The 22,891-nt window shown below is 38.9% G+C and overlaps 1 protein-coding gene across 1 annotated transcript in view; it reads left to right on the forward strand.

The window, feature by feature from the left end:
- The window catches only part of MAST4 (microtubule associated serine/threonine kinase family member 4), a 772,318-nt gene that overhangs the window by 744,367 nt on the left and 5,060 nt on the right, over nt 1-22,891 (forward strand). Inside the window, 4 exon segments of the mRNA XM_036747001.1 lie at nt 996-1,097; nt 4,402-4,534; nt 9,355-9,422; nt 13,048-13,133. Of these exon segments, the coding sequence (XP_036602896.1) occupies nt 996-1,097; nt 4,402-4,534; nt 9,355-9,422; nt 13,048-13,133 (389 nt within the window).

A 22,891-nucleotide genomic window follows, 5' to 3' on the forward strand; every position in this document is an offset into this window, starting at 1 on the left:
ATATTTGAATTTTATCCACACTTCATACATGTTCTCTCTTCCTTGAATGTGTTAAATTACTTGAATAATAAGAAAATTCATTCAGACTATCACAAGTGAAGCTAATGTTGGTTTAGGTGTGTAGAGATCACTTTTCACTCTGAAAAACAGGGCTCCAAATAGAGACTCTAAGGTACCTTTGCCATATCTTGCTGTAAGAAAGCAGTTAGGTGACACAGTGGATAGAAGCTAGGTTGAGAATCAGGAGGACTCCTCTTCCTGTATTCAAATCTGGCCTCACACACTTACTAGCTGTGTGACCCTCAGCTTTCTCATCTGTAAAAAGAGCTGGAGAAAGAAATGGCGAAACACTCCAGTATCTTTACCAAAGAAGCCCCAGTTGGGGTCACAAAAAGTCAGACGTGACTGAAAAGACTGAACAGCAACAAGCTATAATGATCATAGTATCTTTTTTCACCAGTCAGACTAAAACCACTGACAGATCATCCATTTGATTTGAAAATCAGATGGTAAAAATTTCTGCAATTAAGGTTCAGTAGCTGTGCTGTAGCCATAGGAACTTTTTATAAGACTGGCTAGTTAATGCCTAAAGGATACCATCTTCACATGCATGTGTGTTTGCATGAATATGACAGCCTCTGGATATTAGCTTACTAGCTTTAATAACTGTGTGACCCTGGGCTAGTCACTTAACCCTGTTTGCCTCAGTTTCCTCATCTGTCAACTGAGCTGGAGAAGGATAATAGCAAACCACTGCAGTATCTTTGCCAAGAAGACCCCAAATGAGGTCATGAAGAGTTGAACACAACTGAAAAATGACCAAACAACAAAAAAAAATTAGCCACTCAGTCTTGTAACTACTCCCCCCCACCCCCATTTGAAAAACAATCACATATAAAGTTGGGTGTTTACAGTCATCTGATTTACATACTTTGCTGATTAGCATTTAACTTCACCATTTTGCATCATTACTCTTTCTTCTTACCCTTTCTCAGGCTCATGACCGTTCGGAAAGCGGAGAGTTGGCATTTATCAAACAACTGGTTCGCAAGATTCTAATAGTCATTGCCCGCCCTGCACGCTTATTGGAATGCCTGGTAAGTGGTTGAGGGGCATGGCGAGGGTTTCTTATTTCTTAACTCTGGAAAGAAGCAATATTGCAGACAAGTTTAGGTTTGATCAGCACATAATCTCTGCATTAAAATGGAAGCCGTATATTTTACATATCAGACTTCCAGTTTATTCAGAACTGATAAGAATATATAAACTGACCTTTGAGGAAGACCACTCAGCTCCTAGCATGCAAGTAAATTGGCTGTAGCATCACCAGGGCAGATTTGAAAGATAGTCTGGAGTTAGTTGGGCTTAGACTTGGTTCCTCAGGAGGAGTTTTTGCCAGCTCCCTCTCTGGCTCATGGTCCCACAGTGGTGGCTTGATGCTCATGTGTTTTGCAGAAAAACAGAGCTTTAGGGGAGAGGGAACTGGAGATGGGATGCACGACAGTGATGCCATGCTGGAGGAAATGGACTTGGTGCTCAAATGAGGCAGCAGAAGGTTGTGAGAAAGGCTGGGCTGGCAGACCACCGTTGTGTATTAGCAGGAAGAAACTTATTCTCCATGGAAAAGCAGTATGGTGGCTGCAGCAGCATCCAGGACTGAGCAGGGAGGCTTTCAAGGACTCATTCTTTATAGCAGTATTTCAGCTAACTCGTGATTTTAGCTAAGGAGCTAAGGAGCTCTTTTTCCTCTCACACAGATTTTTAATTGTATACTTTTTGATTATATATTTCCTTTGTTATTTACATGAAATAAAATTACCAACAAATGTGAATCATTAATTCGTGTAACTTTTAAAATAGTCTTGGCACTGTTATGAGAGATTTAAACAAGCCTGCAAATAAAGATGTCACTTGGATTTCACAAAGGTAATACTAATAATCTTTATGCATGACACTTTTCAGAGTGCTTTTGTGTGGATTTTTTCCATTCTCAACCATTCTGTGAAATAACCAGAGAAGGGGACAACATCCCAGATAAAAGCTGAATGATCCTTGCAGAGAAATATACACATGCCCCATGAAACTATATACTGTAGTGGTTATCTAGGTGGCACACTGGGCCTGGAGACAGGAAGACCTGTGTTCAAAGCTGGCCTCAGACTAGCTGTGTGACCGTGGCCAAGTCACTTAATCTCCGTTTCCTTACTTTTCTAAACTGTAAAATGGAGATCATAAAAGCACCTAACCCCCAGGGTGGTTGTGGGGATCAAATAAGATAATCTTTGTAATGTGTTTAGTGAAGAGTAGTCTCTATATAAATGCTTATTTTCTTCCCTTCCTCCCTTAACTGATGGGGAGAATAAAATGTAGTTTTAACCTCTGGTTTGGGAGAGGATCTTTACAGATGGGCAGGACCTCTGGGGCAAAATCAAAGCTCTGAGAGCAGGTAAGCTTAAAAGAAATACAGAAGCTCCAAACCATAGCCATGGGTTCTCTGCTGCTTTACAGAAGAGCAGAGAATATAACTTAAAAAAGGGAAGAGGAAAAGACAATATATCATAATCAGGAGAGGACAGCCTCTCAGCCTTGAAATAGCTTTGAAGTGTCTGGTATTGCTGTCAGTGTGATTTGAAGTCCAGTTGGAGTCTAAGGACCCATTTTTGGATGATTTCATAGGGATGTGTTCAGCAGCACACTCATATATTATATTCATCAGGCCTGTGCCCACCACATTGATAGCTGCATGGGCGAACTACATGGGCAGATTGGATTTTGGCATTTATCGAATTAGTGATTTGTCATTCAAAAATACTTTCTTGAGCAGGTTTCAGGTGAAATACTAAAGTTCTAAGCTAACAATTTAAAAAGTCTTCCAAAATGCTAACATTTTAAAAAAAGGAAATAAAACTAATTGTTAAGATTGTTTGAACATTGACAAAAAACTAAAAGTAAAACCCTGTTATGCAGTCACCTAAATGGATGCTATTAAGCCCAGGGAAATGATGTATAAAAATATTTAAAAGTACAGGCATTTATGACCTAAGTTTGAAAGTAACTGGAAGTATTAAGGAAGGTCATATGCCATGTTTTCCTCTACTGAATCTTAATGGTGTCTGTTTGTATCTTTAGTTCACTAGCTAACAGAGTAGGTGTTTTGAGATTTCTCCTAATTTTGTTTTATAAGGACAATAATCAGCTAATAATTTGGGAAACCATAAGGAAGCATTTTTTGACTGTTTGCTAATATGCTGATTAGTTTTTGGTGAAATCAGGTCTTACAGGAGAGAAAATCTTAGTTTCCTGACTTTTATAGTTCTTTCAAAGAAATGAAATTAAAGTTCAGATTATTTCACTGTGAGACAATGAGCTGAATTTAGCTTTGTAACTAAACATTTTAACTTCCTTTTTAATAATGAGTTAATCTGGAAGTAAATACAGTGATTTTTTAAGTCAAAGGAAATTGGGAATAGGGTTATCTATAGATTGTATACATACTGAATAAACACAAGTGTGCTTTGTGCAGGCTTATGAACTTAAACCAAGATCTGAAATAACTCTAAATGTTTTCAGTCCTTTGATACCTATCAATATTGCCCAAATCAGAACCTGTCAAGTACACGTGGTATTCAATAATCCCACAAGATGTTGGTGAAAAGGAACCTCACTTTGTGGAGAAAAGGGGATAGGGTGGATTGTGCTTGTCCTTCATTTTCGAAGAGGACCATGGCATCAGGGAAACGATGACACGACTTGCAGTTGACTTTGATTTGAGTGAGGGAGGACTGTGCAAGGTCACCACCTCACTTTCTTCTCCAGAGCCATCTGGGTCCAGTGGCCTGATATTCACCAAGATGTACTGGAGGTGGCCTAGGATGCATTCAAAGATGCTGGCCCTTTTAGGCTAAGGCCTTTTCATGTACTTAGTGAGGTAAAACCCATTCAGTGAATAGGCCTCTTTAAGAAGTGAGTCAAGGGATGGCCCCTTTAATTAGAAAAAGAAAAAAAAATCAAGCTGGGAGGGGAAGACCCTCTGGGTTGCTGTTCCAGATTTGGAGTTTTCAGATTTGGGGTTCCTGCTCTGCCTTTTGTGAACTATGTGACATTAGCAAAGTGCCTTTCTGTTTGTATACATCTGTAAAATGAGAAGATTGAATAGGTTGGCACAGTGGATAATGTGCTAGACATGGAATCAGGAAGAACTGAGTTTGACTCCTGCAGGCCTCGGACACTTACTAGCTGTATAACCGTGGATGTTCTCTGAAACCGTCTCCCTCTCTTTCTTCTTCTTTAAAATGAGGGAATTGGACTCCATAGCTCTTCCAGCTTTGAACCTGCAATCCCGTGAACCTAGAGCTCCCACTCCAGCTCAAACATAACTTGATTCTGTTTGTCCTCAACCAGGAGTTTGATCCTGAAGAATTTTACTACCTCTTGGAGGCTGCTGAAGGCCATGCAAAGGAAGGACAAGGCATTAAAACTGACATTCCTAGGTATATCATCAGCCAGCTGGGACTAAACAAGGATCCTTTAGAAGGTAAATGTCCCTTATTGAACACTCAGGGCATGGGGGGTGGGAAGGAGGGAAGGGTGTCTCTCAGGAATGCTTTCTTTATTCTTTGGGGCATTGCTCCGTTAGGTTCCATTAGCTGCTGACTAGTCTTTTGAAACCATGGGCTCTTCCATAAAGGACCATTCCCCCCTTTCCAAGCTCCACTCACAACTCGAATTAACCCTCACTGAAATTCCATGCTGACCCAGAAAGTAGTCTCATTATATTTTTAACTACATCCAATTTATGGTTGGACAGAACTGGATATGCTAGGGTCCTACCAGGCCCAGAGCATACAGAGAGAGAACCACTGACATTTTTTAATATGGGCGGGCTCTGCAGGTGAATTTGGGAAATGTAAATAAGAAGAGAGATGTATGGGTATGTTAAGCCATTATTTCAGTACTTCATCATTTGAAATATTAAAGGAGTATTGTTTCCTTCCAGTGTCTGTGCTTACTAGGAAATCATTTCTCTTGACTGGTTATCCAACAATCTGGCTGTATTCCACCGGTTCCTTTTGAAATTGCTTTGTATTTTCTTTCAGAAGTAAATAAAACAAATAAGTAAGCTTTTATTGAAAGTAATATAATGAATATTTTGAAATAATTCTTGGGGTAGAAATATAGGGGAAAGGGTCAGGGTAAGAGGGAGATCCTTGAACCAGACTTGAGACTTCATTGATGTAAACAACTCCAAGGGAGGAAGTTCTCCCTACTGATGAACATCAACCAAATTGTTTGGCAACTTCTAATCATAGATACTAAACTGGGGCATGAGAAGTGAAGTGACTCACCAAAGGTAACATAGCCAGTGCATAATCAGAGGCAGATCATAATGCCAGGTAGCCCTAATTCAGGTCACATGGTCTCTCCCTAAGTATGGAGTACTATGTAGTATTTCCAGGCTGAGTCACTGTATCTAAGAAATATAGTTTAGCACAATACAAATATATGATGCATATATATATATGATGCATATATATATGATGCATATATATGATGCATATATATGATGCATATATATGATGCATATATATGATGCGTATATATATATATATATACATACATATATATATATATATATATATATATATATATATATATATATATATATATATATATATATATATATATGACAATACAGTACAAAACCAGTTTAGTAAAATAGAAAAAGGGAAGTTAGGTGGCTCACTGGATAGAATGATGGTCCTGGAATCAGGACCACTCATGTTCCTGAGTTCAAATCCGGCCTCAGACACTTACCTGCTGTGTGACCCTGGGTAAGTCACCTAGCCCTGTTTGCCTCAGTTTCCTCTCCTGTAAAATGAGGTGGGGAAGGAAATGGCAAACCACTGCAGTATCTGTACCAAGAAAACCCCAAATAAGAGAGTTGGACAAGATTGAAAAACGACTTAACAACAAGAGACTGTAGAAAAACCTCTGGGCTTGCACTTAGAACATGAGGTTGGGTTCAAATTCCAGACCTTCCACTAGCTGGATTTTGTTCTCAATTTACCCACCTGCAAAAAGAGTTTGAAACAGACTATTGCTCAGAGTCCTTTCCAGCCCAATCATTCTGCGATTCTTCTATACTTCCTTTTGCTAAGAAAATAAGGAAATACTAGTATTACAGAGAATTAAGTCAATGATACTTAAAAATATTTCTTCAAAAGAGTTTGTGATTCATATAGAAAAAGTAGATACACTTCTGTTAGATCACTCAGTTTATAGCACAGAACTAAAAATTACAGTTTGGTCATTTTTTAAAACTACTATTAAATAAACTACTTTTTATAAAAAAAGTCCTTCGTTTTTCATTACATGGTTTGATCTCATCAACTAAAACAGAAGGTTTTGTGCTGGCTAGAAAGGTCCAGAAATGAGAAAGAATTCTTTCATTCAAAATTGTCTTCTTGGTTCATTAGACTGAATTTGCAAACGGTATTTATTTATCTTGCTAAATTGTTTGTAATGGTGGTAAATCCTGGCACAAAGATTCTTCCCATCTGAAGCCAGGGAACCTGCTGCTGTAGACCCCTCTCTCCTATTTCCTCCTGCTTTGTTTGCTGTTATGGCCATAGTATCTTTTCTTCCAGTGAAATGATGCATGCATTACTGGGAGATAATGCCAGATAAATTTATACTATACTGAAAGCAATACCACAACAGATTCATCACTTATCAGAGACTGGTGACTGCATTTCTGAAAAGTTCCCTGGGGAGAAATTTTTTCCCCATGGCTTTTAAATTACCATCTTTACCTTTTTGTATCATGAGTCTTCAGAAATGGTTCAAATCAATGAAATAAAAAGGGCAGATGTTTAATGGTATTTAGATGAGTTTTAAAAATCTCTTCAGGCATTACAAAATGATGCCTTAGCTCCCTGCTTCAAAAGCTGACTCTCGGTTCCATTCCATTACTACCCACCGCTTATAAATAATATGTGTTGCCCAGATAATAGTTATTTAGCAAAAATTCTATTTAAAACAGAACCATTTTTTAATTTGTTTCTTTTTTATGAAAGTAATTGGAGTGGGGGAGGCTGTCAAAGTATATTATAGTGACTCTTCACGCCACTGGAGTTTAAGGTCGTGTCAGCAACTGCCTTATAAACCTGGTTCTTCACAGGTTTATCCCTGGGAGGTAAATGTCACGTAGACTGAACCTTAGTACTGGGGCCGGCAATTGAGGAGCCACTTGTCTGCCTTCTTGAGCCCATTTTCATTTTGAATAAAGCCAGTGTTTGACTTCTTGGAACATCTGTAATTCATTTTTGTCAAAGAGAGGTTATTTTCTAGCCTCTATACTCCTGATTTCAATTTGGGAAGTGATCTTTTAAGCTATCCGTGTTATTATTTAAAGTATGACTGCTGAAGTGCAATTTCTCAACTTTGATCACCTCAGAACATGTTTGTATCACCATTTTTTTCAACAACTGCCAAAATTATTATTAAAATGTAAACAAGGGTCCCATTTGGTCGAAATGACTTCATTTAGGAGGACCATCAAATAAATAATAGCTGTATTTTACCATTCTTTAGACGTTCATCTAACCATATCCATTTGTTAGCAACTCAGTAGCTATATACCGTGTTCATATTATTAGACATTTTTAGACAGCATTGGGAAGAAAACAGGAAGTAGTTACTCAAAATTACCTTTTCTGCTTGGCTTATGGTCATTCTGGAATTTTTCTTGTTGGTAAAATGCAAAAATTACATTTACTACAAAGTGTGGGTTTGGTTAATTTTTAACTTAAATCATGTAAAGTCACCATTTTATAATCATGTAAATACAATTTTCCAGTAATCCTGAAAAATATAGGAGATACTTTTGACATATCTGTTAATATATTATATTTCAAATAGTCCCAAGAACTATTGCTAATTAAATGCAATTTTATTAAATTTGTTCTTGAAAAGTAATTTGTAACATTGAAAAATGAGCCTTCATAAGTAAGTCTGTCACTGACTGACACCTTAAACTTATATGTGGTGGCGATGGAAGGTTCACTGGCCTGGAAGTCTGGTGGGCTTGGCTATAGTCCTGGCTCAGCTGTTCTCTTACTGTGTGACCTTGCACATGACAATTAACTTCTCTAGACCTTCATCCCCTCATTTATAAGGATAGCTGAGCATGTTCCAAAACGTGCTATCTGATATAGTGAAAACTGTCAGTCAACAAGTGAGACCTTGGGAGAAAATGTCAATTGTAATGATATTTCCCCTTAAAAATATTAGATGTGAATTTATGTATCACAAATGCCTCATTAATTTTTCAATCATTTTTTACTTTGCTGCATATTTTCCCCAACCTCTTCTCTTCCATGTCCCCAGACTCTTCCCCCAAATCGTCGGATAAGTTCTTTCTGTGTAAATTACCCAAAGTAACCTGTTTCCAAATTAGTTCAGGAGACACTACACTAGATGTTATCTAACAGTTTCTATGAACCCATTCATTCAGAGCAAAGGGATACCAGATTCTTGTCTTTAGGCTATGGCACGTGGAATTGGGACAGGGGCCAGGCATCTACTGAAGCCAGCTCCAACAGCCGATTGAGAGCCAATTGTTAAAATTTCAGTGTGAATATTTATATCTCAGAAATTGGCTGTAAATCTGGGATTAGTTATCATTTTGTTGAATGTCTACACTTAAGAAAGTGATGGAGAAGATATTAATAATGTCGATTAAACCTAAAAAGTGTTTCATGCATGCAGTTGTTTTTCCTCTCAGAGAGCTAGTTGTGAAACATTATCAGTGCATCACTGGGTATGTGGCATGTTCTCTTTTGGCCCATGTATCTCCCTGGTGGTGAGTGTGGATTGTTTTGCCCATAAAGGTCATTTTAGCTATGTGCCTAAGGATGGTTATTTTCAGTGAGGCATTCAGATGGATGCCACAAGGATATAGTAAAACTTGCCACCTCTTACACATCAGATATAGAGAGCCTTTGACCTCAATCCCTTTTCATGTCCCCATCAATTTTTGAAGTCACAGACTCTTTACAATGCTCTTTGGAACTTAGACATATCCATAACCAAGTGATGGGCTTGGAGCTTCATGGAGTGAAGTGATCATGGAAACTCACTATGAACAAAAGAATGAAAGAAGGAGAAATTGTAAACTCTTGCATAATTGCAAAGAACAAAGTTCTGCTTTTTGTAACATTTAGGAATTACAGTTTTTACTTTTTCTGTCATGTGAGAAATGTAATCTTTCCTTCAGGTTTCAGCCTAGCACTTTTGTCTTTTTGCAATCTTCGACATGTCTATTCTAATCCTGCTTTCTGTTTTTCCCTTTAGAAATGGCACAGCTAGGGAGCTATGATAGTGGGACAGCAGAAACACCAGAAACTGATGAATCAGTGAGCGTAAGTGTTGTACTTCGGCAAAGTCTGCTGCTTTTGTAAATATTAAATAGCTAGATATTTCTTGTTAGTTGAATTATGCTACACAACATTTCTTTCCACCCTTTGCTAGGTTTGTAAATAGCTGATTTTCAAAAAGTTGATATAATGGTACATTTATGATAAGGTATATTATTTAGCTTGGTATCCATGGTTACTTCCATACCACAGTGAGATGTCAGGGTAGAAATTTAATGTAGGTAAAAGTTGTGTTTTGAAAAAATAAACCCTAATTGATAAGCAACACCATCTCGCAAATAGTAGGAAAACAGTGAAAGCAAAAACAAAGCTTAAGAAAGCTAAATGTGAGACCCAACGAAGCCAGAGTATCCCAAGAATATTTATAGATAAAAGTAGGAGGCTAACAAATAGAAGTGAATTGAAACAGATCTGTCCACCATTCTAAAATAATCTAGTGTCAGGTCAGTGAGAATAGAAACATTACATTTGGATTTTTACACATTAGGCACTCTAGAAAGTGAAGATGGGAAAGGCAGCTGAATCAGAGAATCAACACAATTTTAGAGGCACTCAGATTGCTTTTTTAGAAATATTTAAAATAAAAAATGAATTCAACAAAAATGGGGTGGGGGATCAGGACGAACATATTGATACCAAAAAAAGCAATTAAGAAGATATCAGCAAAAATGGCCTATATGCTTATATCACCATCATCAGGTCTACAAAATTTTGCTTTCAGGTTTACAAAATACCTCATATATGTTAGTTCATTTGATGTCCACAACAACCTTCCAATTTAAGAACCATAGACATTATTATGCACATTTTAAGAGATGAGGAAACTGAGTTTGTGGAGAATGACTTACCTGTGGCTAAACTAATAAATGACAAAGGCAAAATTCAAGTCTAGGTGTCTCCATATTCCAAGTATATAACACTTTCCACTATATTATTGAAGGTATATTTGATGAAAATTAAGAGAACAGAGCAGGCTTTCTTGCCTGATTCTTTGCAGAAGATGTTATCTTCACCATCAAATAGTTGACCATAATGTATAAAAAAAAAATTTGATCTCCCTGCCATTTACTTTTTTGTTGGTTACAAAAAAAAAGTCCATTTGAGTTGGTAAAATATGCATCCAAAAGAGCCCCCTTACAACCATGAGAGAGATGACAGCTGGGAGACTCCAGTGCATATGTTAAGGTTCTAAAAGATTCCTTGGTAAATACAACTACAGAAATAACTGTTAAATTATGGAACGGGAGGCCACTCATTATTCAGAGACATATACTTACCAAAGATGCTAATTACTATCATGAAGGATGTTCTTTACAAAAGTTCACATAGAAGAATTTCTCCAGCATGGTGAGATTTTCCTGATACCTCGTTCCCATGTGGCATTGTGCTGATTTCATCCAGTTCTGAGCTCAGAGACTGAGGCTGCAGGGTATTCTCATTGGGATCCATGAGCACCCCAAAGAGATTGACCTAGTGTTCTTCACAAGGGACAGGGAGAGTGGGATTGCACTGATGTAGGGAACTCCCAGGTGGGAGAATTCATTCTATCGATGTAGGTTGGTCTTCTTTGAAAATTATAGTCTTAGAATGTTGCCTAGAACAATGAAAGGATAAGTGATTTGCAAACGGTCACACAGTCAGTATATATTAGAGGCAAGCTTGAATCTAGGTCTTCTTGGCTTCAAGGCCAGCTCTTCAATCCCTGTCCTAGGCTGCCTTTCATTGAAAAACACTGTAAAAAAATGTGTGCTGTCTAGAATAGATTATGACAAGTCATTGCACAGCCAGCCCATTGAGTTAGTGTAATGGTGTCTAAGTCTTGGGTAAGTACTGCAGATGGATAATGAACCAGGCCCAGAAATAAATAGAAGGATGAGAATCGGGAGAGTTGCTTTTGGGAAATTGCACAGTACCTTAAATAGTCCCGAAGCTACCCCTGCTGCCAAAGCATTCTTTTAACAAATTTTAACATATTTTCCCATGAATGATATGTGGCTTAGTTTCATGTAACATATCAAAATTCCGAGAACTCAGAATTGCAGATTACCCAAAGAGTGAAGGAAAAATACACGCAAGACATAATATAAAAGACATCTTTCTTGTCATAAAGGACTAGAAATAGAAGCTGGACATATAGCTAGAGAAAGAGATAAGAGATGACTAGCCTAGTGTCACATTGGCAAACATGAAATATTGTGTGATCCTGAAGAAAGCCTTTGGAGCATTAGATGATAGATTCGCCTGTTATTCAATCTATGGGCATTTTATTAAGTACCCTACTATGTGCCAAGCATTGTGCTATGTGATAGAGATTCAAAGACACAAACGAAGCAGTCCTTGCACTCAAGGAGAGTACACTCTATTGAGGAAAGGCTTGTATAAATATAAGAATTTATATACAATAAATAAAAAGGAATATGGGTGTGAGGAAGGGTGGGAGCAATATGAGCTTAGCAGGGAACAGGTCAGGTTAGATTAGGAAAGGCATCGTGTAGGATTCATGTAGAAATCCTTCTATGAAGGATTTATGGCAGGGCAAGGACAAGAAATGCATGGAATGAGAAAGCCAAGCTGAGTTAAGATATGCAAAAGTGAAGAGTTGCCCCTGCACCAATAAAGTCATGAATGAATCAGGGAAGATAATCGATACTTTCATGTTAGCTTGTCTTAGCAGTCAGTAAATTGGAGCAGATCCCTGCAGGGAGAGATGCTAACCCTGTAGTTGTTCCTTTATTCCACTGAAGATAGAGGCCATTGAATGAGCTGGGTCGCTGGGTCACTGGATCATTCCTGGATATAGTCTTTGAGCTTAGCCATTAGCTATTTTATAGCACTATCTGGCCTTATGGAACACTTTTGTTGGGAAGGAGCAGGGATTCAGAACTCTATTTTCTAGTATGGAAGCAGCCTTCAGAACTGGGCCAGGCTAAATAATTCTGACCTTGCCATGGTAATAGGAGAGCCCTTAATTCACTTTGATTTTAATGTTGAACTGCTCACTTGAAATTAAGGTTAGAAGAATAAAGGAAGCATTGTTGTACTTACAAAGGGAGCACTATCACTGACGTTCCCAGAGTTATGTTGGGGGACAGATAATTGTCATCATCCCATTTTGCTCAGAGAAACTGAGGCCACCTGATGTGCCCTGGTCAAGGGTAGAAAAACTCTCTTCTAATTTTTTAGCTGCTCCCTGGGTCACATTCCTTATTCTGTCTCATGCTTGGAAGCAGGTCTAAACATTCAGAAATTTTGATCTCAAAGACTCACAAAGGGCTCCCTGTAGGTGAACTGAGCCTGATCAGTTTTGTCTGGGAGATTGATACAGACTTCTCAGAAGGCTCGATGCTTTTCTCTTCAAGCGTTTGAATGAAAAAGGAGGCAGTGTAATGAGCGCAGGAAAGGATGTACTATTTAAAGCCATCATCCTGAAGTTTAACACTCTCACTTTGCCGGGCTGATTTCAAAGGCTGCCTCACAGATACCTTCGGATAAAGTACTCTTAATTCAGCATATTCAACAACAGAGCCTAGAATAGTATTCTTTCACTCATTTGGCTGCTGAATCCCATTGCGTCAGAATATTTGTTAACTTTCATTTCTTGTTCTTCAAGAGCTCTAATACTTCACTGAAACTTAGAAGAAAACCCCGAGAAAGTGATTTTGAAACAATCAAATTGATTAGCAATGGAGCTTATGGGTGAGTAATTCAAGAGAAGCTTTCTGTTGTCCTTTAATGTAACAGAATTATATGTTCTCCATCATTCTCTTAGAGCAAACTGGTATTCTCTTGGAGTGGCTTTTTAAAATGGTTTTTTTTTTTTTTATTGACATATCTTTCACCAAAGGTTGCTCAGGTGAGGTAAAATAAACTCCCTTTTTTTACCTTCCAGGGAATTGGTGAATAAATATAAATTTAGAAGTTACCCCTTCAGGTTTTTAAGAGTAAAGAGGATTCTTAGAAAATCTCCCTTCTTCTCTTCCCACTCCAGAATATTGAAATAAACATTGGATAATTGAGGAGTGCCTAAAGCTGTTTTGGTCAGATCTTCCCTGCAAACATGGTATCTCTGATAAATGTGCCCTATTGCATTCAGCATTACAACATTAAGATTATCCCATTTACTTCCTGTCTACACCCTTCCCCTCCACCCCCCATCCCCTGACAACATAGGAAGATTAGTGCTCAAATAAGAGGAGTCAGTTAAGTTTTTGAGTAATTTCCATTCAATTTATCTTATGTCCTTTGTTCAGACAATTTATTTTAGTCTTCATGTCACTCCTTGAATATTTTAAAATCTAAGTTACAAGCTAAAAAACTGTAATGATGTCCCTTTGAAGGCATGTTTCGGGAGACTAGGTCTCTCTGTTTCTTCTGTTCTGGAAGTGCCAATAGCTGCTCATTTCAATTCAATTCAATAAACATTTATTAAGCACCTACCGGAGCAGCTAGTGGATAGAGTGCAGGGCCTGAAGTCAAGAAGACTCATCCTCCTGAGTTCAAATTTGACCATATTACCTGTGTGACCCTGGGCAAGTCACTTAACCCTGTTTGCCTCAATTTCCTCATCTGTCAAATGAGCTGGAGAAAGAAATGGATATCACTCTAGTATCTTTGCCAAAAAAAAACAACCCAAAGAGTTGAATGTGGCTGAAATTACTGAACAACAACCATAAAAGTGCTTACTATGTGCAAGGCACTGAGCTAAGAGTTGGGGATGCAAAACAGGCAAAAGATAGATCCTGCTCTCAAAGAGTTTATAATCTAATGGGCCGAGGGGAATAACATGCAAATAAATACAAACAAAGCAAGCTGTATACAGGATAAATAGGCAGTAATTAACAGAGGGAAGGTACTAGAATTAAGAAGGGTTGAAGAAGACCTCAGGTAGGGGGGTGGGATTTTAGTTGGGATTTAAGGAATTGTGGTCCTACTATTAGTCAGGCTGGAAGCTTTGACCTATTCCTTTTCTGACCTGGGCTCATTCCAGATCCTTAGGCAGTCTGGTAGCCCTCTGCTCCCAGAGGCTTACCATGTTGGTGTCACCCTTAGTGCGGTTTTCACTCCTCTGTAGCTCAGAACTCTCAAATTCAAACATTCTGCCAGTCTCAGCTTCACCAAGTAGTAGCAATTTTAGGCACACATGTCTGCCCTTGGTGAATTTGTATTCTCTGTCTTCTATTAGCCACAGTTTTTAAGTGCTAGGTGAATCTTTATGGATTGGTAAGAAAGAGCTGGAAAAGATATTACACCAGTGGTGCCTTATTGCTTTTAGACTGTCAAAGGACACCAGTATAATTAACCAATAATCCTAGTTCCATCTGTAGATAGAAAGCCGTAAACTATTCCATAGGCATTTATAGCAGTTTATTATGTGTATAAGCCAATGAAATAAAAATTATTGTTGCTGTGATAGGAGGGCTAGTTTCTCTTAGTTTTTTTTTTTTCCTTCCTCCAATATTTTCCACTTCATTAATTTGGTGAAGTAACTTAAATATTTGTGAGTTTTTCCTATGCTTCAACGATTTATCTTCAGGAATATGTCAAGGGGCAAGTTTTGTAATGTGCCTTGTAAATGCTTTCTGATGATATATTTTTGGAGTATTATATTTCCTTCAAGGACCTAATTGAAGGTTTCATTCCTAATGAAGTTTTGGAAATGCTTTTCCACAGTGTGAATTTTTTTTTTTCTGGTTTGGGTTTGATGCTGTTGCTTTGAGTATTTCTTCCTTCATGAGTGGGATAGAAGGCTGAGCACATTTGACTTATAACTCTGGACTTGAGCATAGATAGCTAAATTGTATTTGATGTGGGATTATGGGTAAGATTATATATGAATATTGGTTTTATGAAAGTTTCAGCACCTATCTTAGCAGTACTTGGTATTATAATTGGTTGAGTAAACTCATTTGTAGTGCAATTAAACAACTGTATAGTAGATGAGGTATATCTGACTTTGGGGAATGGTTGGGAATATACAAGAAGTTAAACAAGCTGTGAATCAGTAAACACCCAGGATGTGGGCCAAGTCATTAATGGCTTCACAAGCTGTCTCTTTTAGCCTTTACCATCCAGCCAAAACTTTTTTTTTTCCTTTGGCTCCTCTCAAATTAAATTTCTCATTATATTTCCAGCAGATTTCCTCTACATTTTAATTATTTTAAATTTGAAGTTGGAAAGAAGCTACACCCGTTGGATCACCCACTCAAGATGCTGTTTACATGCTTATGTGAACCAGCCGAATGAATGGTTCACTTTATGGGTGGATGAACTCTCACTGTTGTAGGTTTTCCTAGGCAGTTGTATGAGTGTTGTGTAACACAGTGTCTACTTGCGAGGGTGATTGACACATTCAGAGACTTTCCAGAATGATATCATTTGGGGAATTGGTAACCCTGGGACTGAAATGCTTTGTTCTGAAAGGCTAACTACACTTGGACTAAACTATATGCCCTGATTTTCTCTTGTACTTAGTTGACGATTAACATTGGAAAATCAGGTCTCTAATTTACATAACTGCAGACTACTTAACATTTGTTGATATTGATTTAACATTTGTTGATAGGATGATATTCTCAGCATCTCTCGTATTTATGCTTTAAAACCAGACAGCTCTTTTCACTAGGGCTGTTAATATTCTTGCTTCTTAAACTGGACAATCCTACTTGGATTTCATCATTTCTACTTAAAATTCTTTACAGAGACAAAGATTGTTACAGGAAAAAAATAGTAAAAGCTGTTATTTTTCATTCTTTCTCCTGCCCTCAAGCAAAAACAGGGATGTATTTGAGCGTAGGCAAGCCCACGTGTTTTGCCTGTGTGCATACATTTTTGAAAATATTGGAAGGGCATATAAGCTGAATGAACTAAGAATCAGAAGAGGTGGGTTCTAACCCTACCTCTCCCACTGTTGATGTGACCATGAGCAAGTCACTTTATATTGGAGGGGCTCTGTTTCTTCATTTATAAAATAAAAGATTAGACTAGATGTTCCCTAATGTCCTTTCCAACTATAACTTTCTGTGGTTCTGTATAGGTATACATGCACTCACTTGGTCCATGCTTTTCATGGCCACCTTTATTGGTGCTCATATTCTCAGTCCCACATATACAAACTCACCAAGAGTCATATAATCCTTGCACTTTTGCACAAAATCCTGGACATAGATTTTCACATTTATAATATAATTGATTCTCTCTCTTCTAGACCCTATCATTCCTTCCATTGGTTAGCTTCATGGTGCAGTAGACAGAATGCTGAACTAGAAGGGTTAGGAGAAATGAATGCAAACCCTGCCCTAGGTGCTTACTAGCTGTGTGATCATGGACAAATTAATTAACCTCTCAAAACTCCAAATTTCGGGGGCGGAGCCAAGATGGCAGCTGGAAAGCAGGGACTAGCGTGAGCTTCCCGCCAAGTCCCTCCAAAAACCTATAAAAAATGGCTCTGAACCAATTCTTGAACTGCAGAACTCACAAAATAGCAGAGGGAAGCAGGGCTCCAGCCCTGGACAGCTTGGATGGTTGCTGGGTGAGGCCTTTCGCGCACAGAGCTGGGAGCAGAGCAAAGCCCAGCGTGGGCCGCGGGGACCAACCAGACCAGGAGCTGGGCAGAAAGGGCCCTAGCTCCCTGAATCAGTGAGCTGTGGCAGTTGCCAGACTTCTCGACCCACAAACACCAAAGACAACAGAGAAGAACTGCAGAACCCACAAAATAGCGAAGGGAAGCAAGGCTGTAGCCCAGGACAGCCTGGATGGTCTCTGGGTAAGGTATATACTGCAGGGAGCTGGGAACGGAGAGGAGCAGAGCCCAGCATGGGCGGCGTGGACCAACCAGACCAGGAGCCGGGCAGAGCGTGCCCTAGCACCCTGAATCAGTGAGCTGCAGCAGTTACCAGACTTCTCAACCCACAAACACCAAAGACAACAGAGAAGGTTAGTGGGAAAAAGCTGCAGGAGTGGAAGGAGTTCGCGGGGGCAGTGGAGGTGGGGCAGCTACAGAACTACAGCTGCAGTTGCTTCCAGCCCCAGGCCCACCTGGTGGGAGGAATTAAGTGGCTGATCAGAGCAGGAGTGCAGAGCTTGCTGAAGATCTAAGTCCAGTCCAGGTTGGGGGTTCTTGGGGAAGGAGGAGTGCTGTTGTGGCAGAGCTGGCTGTAGTAGCTCTGAAATCAACAGCGCATCCCCCCAAGCTTGGAACATAGACCTCTTTACTCTACAAGCAGTCATACCCCGATGAAAAACTCAAGGGTCAAGTAAGTTGGCTGGGAACATGGCCAGGCAGCAAAAAAGCACCCAGATTCAGTCTCAGACTTTGGAATCTTTCTTTGGTGACAAAGAAGACCAAAACATACAGCCAGAAGAAGTCAACAAAGTCAAAGAGCCTACACCAAAAGCCTCCAAGAAAAACATGAACTGGTCTCAGGCCATGGAAGAGCTCAAAAAGGATTTGGAAAAGCAAGTTAGAGAAGTAGAGGAAAAATTGGGAAGAGAAATGAGAAGGATGTGAGAAAACCATGAAAAACAAGTCAATGACTTGCTAAAGGAGACCCCAAAAATATACTGAAAAATATACTGAAGAAAACAACACCTTAAAAAATAGACTAACTCAAATGGCAAAAGAGCTCCAAAAAGCCAATGAGGAGAAGAATGCCTTGAAAGGCAGAATTAGCCAAATGGAAAAGGAGGTCCAAAAGACCACTGAAGAAAATACTACCTGAAAAATTAGATTGGAGCAAGTGGAAGCTAGTGACTTTATGAGAAATCAAGATATTGTAAAACAGAACCAAAGGAATTAAAAAGTGGAAGACAATGTGAAATTTCACATTGGAAAAATCACTGATCTGGAAAACAGATCCAGGAGAGATAATTTAAAAATTATTGGACTACCTGAAAGCCATAATCAAAAAAAGAGCCTAAATATCATCTTTTAAGAAATTATCAAGGAGAACTGCCCTGATATTCTAGAGCCACAGGGCAAAATAGAAATTGAAAGAATCTACCAATCACCTCCTCAAATAGATTCCAAAAAGAAGTCTCCTAGGAATGTTGTCGCCAAATTCCAGAGCTCCCAGATCAAAGAGAAAATACTGCAAGCAGCCAGAAAGAAACAATTTGAGTATTGTGGAAACCCAATCAGAATAACCCAAGATCTGGCAGCTTCTACATTAAGAGATTGAAGGGCTTGGAATACGATATTCCAGAGGTCAATGGAGCTAGGATTAAAACCAAGAATCACCTACACAGCAAAACTGAGTATCATGCTCCAAGGCAAAATATAGACTTTCAATAAAATAGAGGACTTTCAAGCTTTCTCAGTGAAAAGACCAGAGTTGAATAGAAAATTTGACTTTCAAACACAAGAATCAAGAGAAGCATGAAAAGGTAATCAAGAAAAAGAACAAGAAAAATAAATTGCGAGGGACTTATTAAAGTTGAGCTGTTTTGTTTACATTCCTACATGGAAAGATGATGTGTTTGATTCATGAGACCTCAGTATTAGGGTAGCTGAAGGGAATATGCATATATATGTGTGTGTGTGTGTGTATGTATATGCGTGTGTATGTATGTATATATGTATGTGTATATTATATATATATATAGAGAGAAAGAGGGCACAGGGTGAGTTGAAGATGAAGGGATGATATCTAAAAGAAATAAAATCAAATTAAGGGGTGAGAGAGGAATATATTGAGAGAGGGAGAAAAGGAGAGATAGAATGGGGTAAATTATCTGGCATAAAAGTGGCAAGAGGAAGCAGTTCTGTAGGAAGAGAAGAGAAGGCAGGTGAGGGGGAATGAGTGAATCTTGCTCTCATCAGATTTGACCTGAGGATGGAATACCATACATACTCAATTGGGTATCTTACCTCACAGGAAAGAAGGAGGAAGAAGATAAAAAAGGGGGGATGATAGAAGGGAGGGCAGATGGGGGAGGAGGTAATCAAAAACAAACACTTTCGAAAAGGGACAGGGTCAAGGGAGAAAATTAGATAAAGGGGGATAGGTTAGGAAGGAGCAAAATATAGTGAGTCTTTCACAACATGAGTATTGTGGAAGGCTTATACATAATGATACGCACGTGGCCTGTGTTTAATTGCTTGACTTCTTAGGGAGGGTGGGTGGGAAGGGAAGAGGGGAGAGAATTTGGAACTCAAAGTTGTAAAAACAGATGTTCAAAAAAAAAGTTTTTGCATGCAACTAGAAAATAGGATACACAGGCAGTGGGGCATAGAAATTTATCTTGCCCTACAAGAAAGGAAGGGAAAAGTGGATGGGACGGGAGTGGGGTGACAGAAGGGAGGGCTGACTGGGGAACAGGGCAACCAGAATATACGCCATCTTGGAGTGGGGGGGAGGGTAGAAATGGGGAGAAAATTTGTAATTCAAACTCTTGTGAAAATCAATGCTGAAAACTAAATATATTAAATAAATTAAATTAAACATTAAAAAAAAAAACTCCGAATTTCTCTTCTATGAAATGAGGATACTGAAACTTGCACTACCTGACTCACAGGGTTGTTGTGAAGAAATCTATTCCCCAAACTCGAAAGGGGTATGTAAATGTCTGTCTTTCTCTTTTCTCATATTTCTAACTCTCTCTCCCTCCCCACCCTTCTCTCTTTCCCTCCATCTCTCACACATCCCCTTTCTTTCCCTATCTCTATGTCTTTCTCTCTCTCTCTCTCTTCTCTGGCCTCTCTCCCCTCCCCCTTCTCTCTCTGTCTCTCTGTCTATCTCTGTCTCTCCCCTCTTCCTCCTCTCTGTCTCTTCCTTCTCTCTCTCTGTCTCTCTGTGTCTCTCTCTCTCTCTCCCTCCCTCCCTTGAAGGCATGAATCCTTGCTCTCCCACTTATAGTCTGTACAACCCTAGGCAAATCCTTTCATCTTCTTGGGTCTCAGTTTCCTCATCTGTAAAACCAATGATTTGCACTGCCCAGCCTTTGAAGTGCCTTCCAACTTTAAATCTGTGATCTTAAAGTACATTTTCAAGAAACAGCACTATGATATTCTCTCTCATTACTCATTCTTTTTATCCGGGTGAATCTGATTTCACTGATTTAAACTGGTTTGGGGCCACATGGGAGAGAGTATAGTTACTACACATTGAGAACTTTTCCCAAAGCAAATTGTTTTGGTGATTGTGAAATGTCAAAAAAATTTTAAAGCCAAACAAAATAATTAAAAATCTCTTAGTCTTCTAGGATCCTTGTATCTCAGCACACTTGTGGAATTAATTTTACTTAATGATTTTTTTTATTGTAGTTCCCCTGAATATTTTTATTCTCTGAATAGTCTAGTGAAAAAAAAATCCTCCAGTTTGAGGATTGGAAAAACTGGGCATATATATGGAGTTCCTTACATGGTACCATGTAGAGGAAGAAGGGGAGACTGGATTTTAATAGGATAAAAATGGACTCAAGGGATATCCCTTCTTTTTCTTACTCAACCTCATATATGCTTGATTTCTTTCTTCTCTACCCCCATCTCCATCAAACAGATTACTAAACAGCTCTTTACATAATGAACTTCAAATATTCACCGGTAGCAACTGTAGGAAATGTGTAATATCCAACTTCTGGAAGTGTCAATGTGACATCCAAACTATGGCATTTTTGAGATGAACAGTAGCACAACCAATTCATTCTCGAAAACCATTTCTTGAGATACTGAGTAAGCAGCCTACTCCCCTTCAGCATAGCTCCTTCATAAATTCATTGTTATTTTTTTTCTTTATCAAGTAAGCTCAACTGCTGATCCTAAAGAAAACATAATAAAAAACCAGCCCTCTTCATGGCAGTTGTACAGTATGCATTCGAGGGTGGAAGAGAAGTCCAAGCTAATTTCTATTCCCATTGTATCTGTGCTTTTCTCACAACCGAGTGGGTATGAACATAGCTTTGTCTGGGACAAGGTAGGAGAAAGGAAAAAGATAATGGAATATATGCAGCATGAGATTATTGTAGAAAGAAAAGAAACCAAGGAAGAGGAGGGAAAATGCTTTAAAGGTCTGAAAGAATACCTTTATTCAGAAGACAAAGAAAGGAAATGACTAAGTGTGTGAGGGAAGATGAAGATTGACTCAGTTGGGGATAGGGGAAAAATACAGGACTTCCCCCCCCTGCCCCACCCAGTTTCATGAATGAGAAAAAGATAACTGTGCTTGTTAGGGAAGATGAAAACTTTGGATTAAATTATGATTGGGCTTACTGGAAGCCCTGTGAATGTTTTATCCTAATATTATAAGTAGATATATAGAATATGTCCACATTGAAGCTGGACTGTCTTAGATCACCATTGATTTTTTTCCAGAAGATAAATGTGGTTAGGATACATAATTAGAATTCCCAAGAAAAGAACACCACTGGAAAAATCCATGGGGAGCAGAGTCCCATGTAGTATTTTTGGTTTAGGAGTGTGTGTATAGGTATGTGAGGACAGGATGTAGTGTAAATCTAAATGAACATATATTTTTTTCATTTGTTGATGGATGCTTAGCTATCTCTGCAATCAGTTAACCAGTTAAGTAATGACTGATGTGCTCTTTCCCCAACCCTAGAATTCTCACTTGACCTCACTAGTGGGATGAGCACAGACTAGGGGAGGTGTCCTGTGAGAAAGAAAGATACTCCCTGCTCTTGGGTTATAGTTCCCAGGTTACCGTTTCCTCAAAGCCCTCTCCACTCAAATTACTTCTCCTTTTAATCCTTGGTTTCCCCTAGCCTCAGGAAAATCAGTGCTTCTAAGATTTGGGTGGGGGTGATTCATGGATGTGTGTGGCCTAAGTGCAATTTCAAAGTTGAGACAAAGGTATGAGATTAATCACCTTTCCCAAAGCCTAGATATTGTGAAATGAATTTCCTGTGGAAGCAAGAATGGGCGCGCCTCGGTGGGTATGAGTTAACAAGGAAATTAGAAGGTGTGTTGGGAGACATTCTCCCTTCCGGCCACATCTCCACCTCTTCTGCCTCTTCCTCTCCACTCCTTCCCCACCTCTCCCCACCCCCTCACCCTCAGCATACTGTTCATTTATCTGGAAATCTCATAGCATGAAAATTGCATGATATACTCAGCGAGGTTTCCCAGGATCGCAACTACTCCCAGTTGTAAGCCAGACGTTTTCAAGAACTGTACTATTTCTTTCAGACCACAAGGGTACCATTTAGTAAATTACTGCTTTAGTCAATCAAGGAATAATACCTAACTTAGAGCTAGGGAGTAGATAGAACCCGAGCATCATGTATAACTTCAGCCATCCTAACTCTGCTAAATTATATATCATATTTTCTTTTTCAGTTTAAAAAAAGCTGAATATCACTTTGTTAGTTATTGGAAAATTCCTCTACCTGGGGATTGTCCATTCACTACCTTGAGCAATGAAGATGGATTTGATGTCTTTCTGTGTGACCTATGACCTTTATTGAAGGAAAACCTAAAATCAATTCTAGCTTAAAGAATT

This window comes from Trichosurus vulpecula, chromosome 1 (assembly GCF_011100635.1).
Source record: "Trichosurus vulpecula isolate mTriVul1 chromosome 1, mTriVul1.pri, whole genome shotgun sequence".
Taxonomy (NCBI): domain Eukaryota; kingdom Metazoa; phylum Chordata; class Mammalia; order Diprotodontia; family Phalangeridae; genus Trichosurus; species Trichosurus vulpecula.